An 8,985-nucleotide genomic window follows, 5' to 3' on the forward strand; every position below is an offset into this window, starting at 1 on the left:
TTTGGGTAAACTTTACTTTTGTTTTGTTTTTATTTCAGGATTTCAATCGATTTCTAGGTGGCCAGGTATTTCAATAGAAATACAAAGAAGATTATAATAATAAAAAGCAAATATATTAAAAAGCAAATATATTAAAGCCCTTGAGTATAAAAGAAAGCCAACACTGAAAACCTTTTTGTCATAGCACTTTCCCGCGTAGCAAAGTTAGGCTCTATAGTCAATTTTTTGGGTAAACTTTACTTTTGTTTTGTTTTTATTTCAGGATTTCAATCGATTTCTAGGTGGCCAGGTATTTCAATAGAAATACAAAAAGATTATAATAATAAAAAGCAAATATATTACGCAGTTGAGTTTAAAGGAGGATGGTCTAATGATCTCCATATTTTCACCAACAAATTCCAGATTTGGTATAAGTTGAATGCTGGGTCATGTGGGTAGAGAGCCCATATTTTACTCATTGCGATTCTGAAATGCAGATACGTAAGGTAGTGGTTAGTTTCACTCATGTATATCCTACACAAAGACATATATGTCAAAATTAAAACAGCCTTATAGCTGCATATTTGAGCTCGGATTTAAGACCTAACTCGTTGAAAAATCGGTCAAGAAATAAAGACGGTGATCCAAATTCTAATGCAATGCAGATGAAAATCCAAAAGTTGCAGATTGGATCCCCATTGATTTGTGCACAAGGCGTTCTCGAACAAGAAAACTAGAGTCGTGATTTTCATTGATTATACGATTACAATGCAACTTTTAGTGAGTTTGTTCCTTCCTTGGTTTTCGACCACAGTTTCTTTAATTCTTAACCGATTTCAAAAATAAGGTTTAAATCGGAGTTAAAGGGTACAGGTATTGGCTGTTTGTTTCAATTTTGACATAGTTATATTTGGTTAGAATATCCAGTTGTGAACAACACTGGTACCTTAATATTGTTGCTGTATGTGCATTACTGCTGACCGCTAACAGAGTTTCTCATCGGATGACGTTGCAGGCCAAATGTGTAGCATGTGGGTTAGATCATCCTAGCATCACGGTTAGATCATAGACTGTAGTCTGTTCTACAGTCTATGGTTAGATACCGACATGAAGGTGGTGAGTGATGAAAGTGTGGGGGGGGGGTCAAAGTTATAATCGGACCATTTTCGTTTAAAAATTATCAGCGTATCTCGTGGGTAGAGTGCAAGAGACCATCGTAATTGCATATTGCATGGCTTTGCAGGAACAACATCTTTCTGTTTTACGAAGCCGTTTAGCCAATGATTCTATGGTTTTAGTTGAATATTCAGAAAGTTGATTTCTATATTATAACTGCTGCAAATAAAGTTCGTGATAAAGAACAAAGAGCTATAATTAAATTTGGATATCGTGCATTATAGAATATTTTAATTTTATTGAGTGTAATGCCGTCGTAAGTGGTCTTACAATGGTCTTGTACTCAAGAAAAATGAAAACAAATCCATTTTTTTTATTTGATTAATTATGAATAATCAATTTAAAAATAAATAAATAAAAATTCACTTCATATTGTTAATTTTCAAATATAATTTCAAAATTCGTTAACTTCCTAAATTCGCTACAAATATCACTTACGATGGTCTTGCACTCTGCCCGCAATTTATATATATATATATCTATTATACTACGCACAAAAGTTATCCAAACACTTAACACAAAGGCAATATCTTAACGACACTAAAATTAAATTGCAAAATAAAGTAGTCGATAAATGGAGAAGTTTGTTCTGTATATTTTGTTATGGGCATTAGACAAATGGTCGAGTTTTAAAAGTGACAATTTTAGATATTTACTTCTTCAAAGCGATTTCTGCTACCTTTTGTTTGGGGTTCAATAAAGCCTGGCGGATGAACTCTCACTCCGCTGTGTGCAAATTTATATCACTTTTGAAAAGCTCTCTTTAAAAAAAAATTGTTATAAGTTAGGGGGGAAGGTCGTTTAGTACCGAATGAGGTATCAAAATATGCAGAACAAAATTCTTTGCCTATCGACCATATTATTTTGTAATTTAGTGTTTTTAAGAAACAGCTTTTGTTTTAAGTGTTCGGATACTTTTTGTGTGCATTCTTATCAAAAAAATAGGACATATTAGTTGTATACACGTTATTATAAGTATCATCAGTGTTCTCATGCATTAAAAAAAATCATGCTTATTCCAAATATGGTCATTGGAATTTACAATAATATAAAATTTTTCCAAAAAAAAAGAAAATTGAAAGTCTTTTAGAGAGTTAAAACTACAAACCAGAACAATATAATGATGTTCTATCATCTCAAAATTTGGGTGACTTTTGCATAAAGACATAATGTCTAATGGCGTTTTTAAATTGTTGGATCAGTCGCGCCAGTAGTACACTTAGTTAATTATTATCATGTTTTATTGCGGGGAGGGGTGGTTGACGCTGGCTCTAGTCCATGGCAAAATCCCAACGAGTCAACAAATTAATAGCCGTGTAGATTTTGCGCTTATATTTGTGATTTTATACCTCATCTATAGATTCTAGCCATCTGATTGGTTAAAAGCCCGGGCATAGTTTTGCAAAAGTAACTATTCCCCGGGCATAGTTCTGCGTGTGCTTTGTTCCCAGCGTAAAATGATACTATTAGTCTACGCACGCGTTAATGTTTTCGCGCGCTATAATTACGCGGAAATCGCAGATTGTAATCTGTGCCGTTCGCATTGAAACTATTAATTTCTCTTCCCAAAATCGATGCTTTTAACCAAACAGATGACAAGAATCTTAAGATTTGGTATATAAAACAAATATTGACTGCTTTTTATTCGGGACATGGTTAAAATTATAGGCGGTGATCTCAAAACCATGACTATGCCCATAGTCATGGTTTTCAGGTCACCTAGGGCCTATAATTTTGACCATGCCCCGAATAGCAGTCAATATGTGTATAATATAACTTAGTTTTTTTCTATTGGTACACTCTAAATAAAAAATAGTAAAAAACAGAGTAACAAAACAAGTGAAATGGAACACAATATTGCTGACTACATTTTTAATCAACATGAGTACAATTCAATCAACATAGAGTTTTATTCACTTATTTTGTTACTCTGTTCCCCTCAACATTGTGTGATTTTGATTTAGACTAAGGCAAAAAATGTATATAATATTTCAAGTAATTAAGTAAAATGTAAACTATAAATGGCAGCTGAGGATAAAGAGTGTAATATTTTTTTAATATGTATAGAAAAGGTTATAGTATTTAGAAATGTTATGGTGTGTAGAATTGAAAATTCGCTAAAGGACTGATGAAAAACATGAAAATCAATGAGGATATTTATAGACGAAAGATAAATGTAATATTAGTAATATAAAAATAAGCGCAGAAAACATACATTGGTAATAATTTTATGATGCTTCAGTATTGAAATGGTAATGCAAGGATGTTGTATGCTGTTAGAACACATCGGGTGAAATTGCTGTTGTTTTGGCAAAATGGTAATTTTGAACCAACAAGTTTAAACTTCTGATAACGTGTGTTAAAATGTTCAATTTGTTGGGTCAAATTTTAACCAACAAATGTGATTTAACCAACAAATGTTCGATTTGTTGGGTAACATGTTGAAATTATAACCAACAATTGATGATTAAAATTTTGAACCAACAAGATTAAACTTCATGATAACGTGTGTTAAATATGTTCAATTTCTTGGTTAAAATTTTAACCAACAATGTCGTTTTAACCAACAAATTTTTAATTTATTGGTTTACATTTTAACAACTAATTGTGTGGTTCACCTGGTAATCCATGTTGGTGTTAAAAAATTTAACTCGTGTTTTAACAGTGTACTTGGTGTATTAAGTGGTAAAAATTGCTCCTTTATAGAATTAATTGAGGCTTAAAGATATTGGTTTTCAATAATCATAGAAATGTTGTGGTGTGTAATGAATTGAAGATTCGCTAAAGGACCGAAGAAAAACAGGGTACTGAATGAGGTTATTTATAGACAAAAGGTAAATATATACAGTCCATAACTGTTCCCCCTAATACTTTTTTAAAATAGGTCTAAAAATTTGTTACAAAATATAAAAATGTAAAAAGATATGTATAGCCCTGTTTGTTTTAACCCTGTGGACCAATTTATAGCGTCACGCGTCATTCCGTTCAGGCACAATGGTTAATTGTGTAAGAATTAACTTAAACAGTAAAAGTGGTAAAAGTGCCTTTATAGAATTAATTGAGCATCGAAGTGGTTACGTAATTCTCTTGGTTACCGGATCACGCTACTTTGGTATGCCTTCGAGTGCCATATACTTTATGTGGTGATCATTTCGATCGTGGTTCATTACTCTAGCGCGTGATCCCGTTGACATAGTAACATTAAGTAACTTCGATACTGAATAGGGGCAGTTTTAAAAGTTGCACCTGAGTCCATAGCAGACAGGTTTTCTTTAACAAACACATGAATAGGACTGGCCTACTGTATAGTGTTTGAGATCTGACTCTATGAACTCAGATGCCAATTTTACACTGTTTTAAACGGTCTCTTTTTTACATAATGAACCATTGGGACTGAACGCAATGACGTGTGACGCTAACATTTGGTCCATATGTGTCAAACAATCAAGGCTACTTATATCTTTTTACACGTTTGCATTTCGTCAAATATTTTTCGATTTATTTTGAAAATTATTTAGGGGGGACTTTATTAGTACAAAACACATTAGGTAATGTTTAAGATTATTATGGTGTAAAGGTTTGTATAAATGATGTATTATGATTATAGAATAATGTTGGAGTCTTACAAGTTTCATTAATCATTTAATTCAATTATTCTCAATAAACCCGGAAGCCAATTGGGTGCATTGGTATACCATTAATGATGATACACGGCCACAGAGGCGTGACCATTTCTCGTTTTGATATTAGGCTGATTTGGGAAATAACGTACGCGGGTCAGTTTTGATTTGGAGTGTCTAGTGCTTAGATGTTTTTCACCCTCATATACTCATTTAGTTGATCTCAACTTTTTGTCCTCGTTTACTGTGTTTTATATGTAAATTAAAATTCTTGGGAGTGAAGAACTTGTGTTTTTTGTCGTTTCTTTCTTTTTTAATGTGTGACTGTGCTTTAGAACGATATAAAACGAATGTTATCAACATTGCAGCATTAAATTAATTTAAGATTAAGATATTATAATAATGAGCAAACTCTTAGCCTATACTCTTATACTAAAGGCTTTGACTTATTCCAAGTTTTTTGAATTTTGCGACTGCAATTGAAAAAAACAACATATAAATTTCATGTTTTTGATTTGATGTTTAATGATATTGTAAAATTTGTATTGCCCGTTTTTATTGAAAAAATGTTTGGGTCGATCAAGTAGATGAATTCGAACCGTGAGGGGGAAAAATAAGTTTGAATGGAAAAATTTAGAAAATTGAGAAAACAAGGGGGTGCAAATATTGTTCACCCCTCCCCCACACACACATAACCATGGTGTCTAATAAAGGGTTCACAAAAATGCCCCCACCCCCTTAAAATGTACACTCTTTTGCATAACTTGACATACATATCATTTGTTTGAAAGCATCAGTGGGGTGGGGTTGTGAACGTTTACATGTGCACATGTTATACCATATGTACATGTAATATATTGCAATATTTTGAATTGTGAATTTATGAGTGCAATGGGTTTTATTGCTCATGCCACTAATACTGACACTAAGATTACTACTACTGTCTGTTCAATTAGGTTAGATTCTTGAATATTTAAGATATTTGAAAAAAAAATTGTGGCCAAAGTCATCAAAGAAAAGTGTTGGCACAGCTTTAGACCTAACGTGATTTATGCTTTTCAAATTCTAAAGTTCAATTTAAAACCACATTTCTTTTCAATTTTGCCTCATTTTAGGTAGTTACTTGGGTCCACCAAAAGGGTTCGCGACCTTTTTACAAATCGAGTGGGACGGTCCATTCTCAGCTTAGAACATGGACCCTATCCAATTTAGCAAAACAATCTGTCCATTAATCTGTCCTGCCATTCCAATTGTTATACCGTTCCTATTATTGTATAGCTTCTATAGGTTGATGATTGTCCACCGTTTTTTTAACACGAAATTATATGACGCGATTACGTTTTATGCATAACATCATTCTGAGCATTATTTGTTTCCTAAACAATGACATTGTTCTTATTTCAACTCGTTTGCAATGTAAATTGAGTTTTATTTAATACCATCATTCCTTCCCAAGAATATCAGCTTTCGTTTGACATTTTCAGAAACAGTGATTTTACAAGAATTGTTTTCTGTAACCTGATTGTTTTAAATACCAGTAATATTTTCTTGTACAAAAGTTCTTTTGTTTCCAAATGTCCTTCTCATAGTTTGTATTCAACAAAATTATTATTATTATTATTATAATTATTATTATTATAATTATTATTATTATTATTATTATTATTATTATTATTATTATTATTATTATTATTATTATTATTATTATTAGGCCCAAAAAAATTGTTGTGTTGCCCTCAAGTGGAAAAATGGGAAATTTGGGTAGGACGGTCGGATTTTTTTTTTTTTTTTTTTAAACCTTCAGTTTTTAAAAATCCCCTCAAATATTAAATAATGTTTGTTCAATTAGGGGACATTTGTCAATTTTGACTTCTGGATACCTGTTAGACAACAATTAAAGACTAGTCTTACAATAAAATATTAATTTTAAGTGAAAAACATTGAGTTTTTGAACAAATCTGTAAAAATCACCATTAAAAAAAAAAAAAAAAATGCGACCCTGATTTTTCAGGATTTAGGGTAGGACGGTTGAGGACAACACAACAATATTTTTTTTTGCCTTACGATAGGCACATTGTGTAATAGAATGATGAGAAACATCAAAATAAAAAGAAAATCGTGAACTTTTATTTTCTCAAATTTTTTACCATAAAATATCTTAAATTACCAGAATAATTGGATCTGAAAAATATCCTTTAATACTTGAATACAGTTTAAGCATTCAGTCGTAACACCAATGCGTATAGAGAGTTCATGGTATTGTGTTGCAATTTTGAAAGTAATGTTTGCTTACGGTAACTGGTGATCCGTGCAAAACAATTATTGTTAATACTCATATGTAATGTCACACTATATCTCAATTTAGATACCACACAAATAAACTCGTACGTAAATGAACACAATATTACATCCACCCACCCCCTCCCCAAATGCACCCAAACGCACATTACACAGAAGGAAATACAAGACACCGATTCGTGCTTTCCTGATTTGGGCGATCCACACAAAATAATTATGATCTGATGAGCATTTTCGAAATACGTTAGAATGAGAGAGTGTAGACTTCTCAAATCCCTGTACGTAACGCTGTAGGAAATCTGCCATCTTGGTTTGTTGTTCATGGGGTCAAAAAGTATACCTTCGGCATTTTTTTTTGGTGAATACCGTAAAGTGTTTAAGTAAATCAAATTAAACCAATCGTAATTCTGTATCCAAGGGTTCTATTGGGTGGGTTCGGTGGTAAAATTCATAGCCAACTCAAAGTTTCATGCGCGACATTTCCACGCTTTAGAACCTTTATGATCAAACATCATCCAGGGAGACTCCCCGGATTCATATCAGTAGCATTAAAACGCATATTTCCTGGGATGCGTTTCAATGTGATTTCCTCTTGTTCGCGCAAATGGCATCGCGTCTTACACACGCACACGTCATCTCGCTATGAGCGCTCCACACGAACACACCCCAACGCACTTGCAAGAAACGCGCTTACTACGCTGCAGATTTGTGTGCCTTATAGACACATTCTACTATGAATATGCGCACCCCAAAGAGATCGCATTGAAACGTTGTAATATAGATCACGCTCTCGTGTGAACTCACCCATTAAGAAGCTCTATACAAATACATGTAGCTACAAGTGTCCATACTTCCACACCATTGAATAAAATGTGACACTTAACCCTTAAGAGCCACACAGACTCCACATACTCAACGCAGAATATGCGACGTAACATGTCTTTGTTATTTATTCTATTCACATTTTGTTAATATTTAACTTTTAACGAATGTTTGATAACGTAACATCGATGATATGTTATGTAGAATATCTGGTGGTTATATATTATCTACTTTACGTCAGAAATAGAATGGGAATGGATTAAATGTTACATCGAATATTTTACATCCACTAAAAGTCTGAAGCGGCCTTTATTAGCTTGTTTTCAATCTTTATCACGTTCAGTGTACTATGTGTTAGCATACCAATAAGGCTTATCTGTACCAAAATACAAAGAGCTGAATTTGATGCTTGTTAGATTTTCTGAATTATAGGGAACCACATATTTCGTGTTTTAAAAAAGTAACTAACTCTCCTTAAATAATGGCCATTATTCAAAAAGGGACTATTGCATTACAAATCTGTAAAATGCGTTGGAAGCAGAATTTATTTCTGCGCATTTTGACACCTCATTTGATACGATAGCCCAGAAAACAATAAAACAATTTAATGTTATGAGGTCTAGATTTGAAAGTTGCACTTACATACAAATTTTTACAATACAAATACCAAAACAACTCAGATATCATTACAGAGATTTCCTTCCATTACACTGAATGCAAAACCAATATAATTTATCGCAACCTTCAAATCATCAAAGCTACAAACGAGGTGTCAAAATGTGCAGAAATATATTCTGCTTCCAACGCTTTTACAGATTTGTAATACAATCACCCGTGTTTGAATAATAGCAATTATTCAAGGGGGGTTTATTTAGTTTCCATGTACTTTTTGGGAATGTTTTCATACCAATTATGCAGTAATCCGTGTGATTAAAAAGAATAGATCTATTCAATATTTCTAACAATTATGGCATAGACATTTGTGCGGAAATTTGTATTGAAAGATCTCAATCCTTACAGTCACATTTATAAAAGACAATGACCTGGCCAGCCGTTTGAATTACCGTGGGGTTGCATTTTGATATCAGAT

General features: G+C 32.8%; 1 protein-coding gene across 1 annotated transcript in view; it reads left to right on the forward strand.

The window, feature by feature from the left end:
- LOC140168505 (uncharacterized) overlaps window positions 1–118 on the forward strand; it is a 3,095-nt gene extending 2,977 nt beyond the window's left edge. Inside the window, exon 5 of the mRNA XM_072191906.1 lies at window positions 39–118. Coding sequence (XP_072048007.1) covers window positions 39–77 — 39 coding nt within the window. The 3' untranslated portion in view covers window positions 78–118. The remainder of the gene's footprint in view (window positions 1–38) is intronic.
- Window positions 119–8,985: the final 8,867 nt, after the last annotated feature.

Source organism: Amphiura filiformis, chromosome 13, assembly GCF_039555335.1.
Source record: "Amphiura filiformis chromosome 13, Afil_fr2py, whole genome shotgun sequence".
Taxonomy (NCBI): Eukaryota; Metazoa; Echinodermata; class Ophiuroidea; order Amphilepidida; family Amphiuridae; genus Amphiura; species Amphiura filiformis.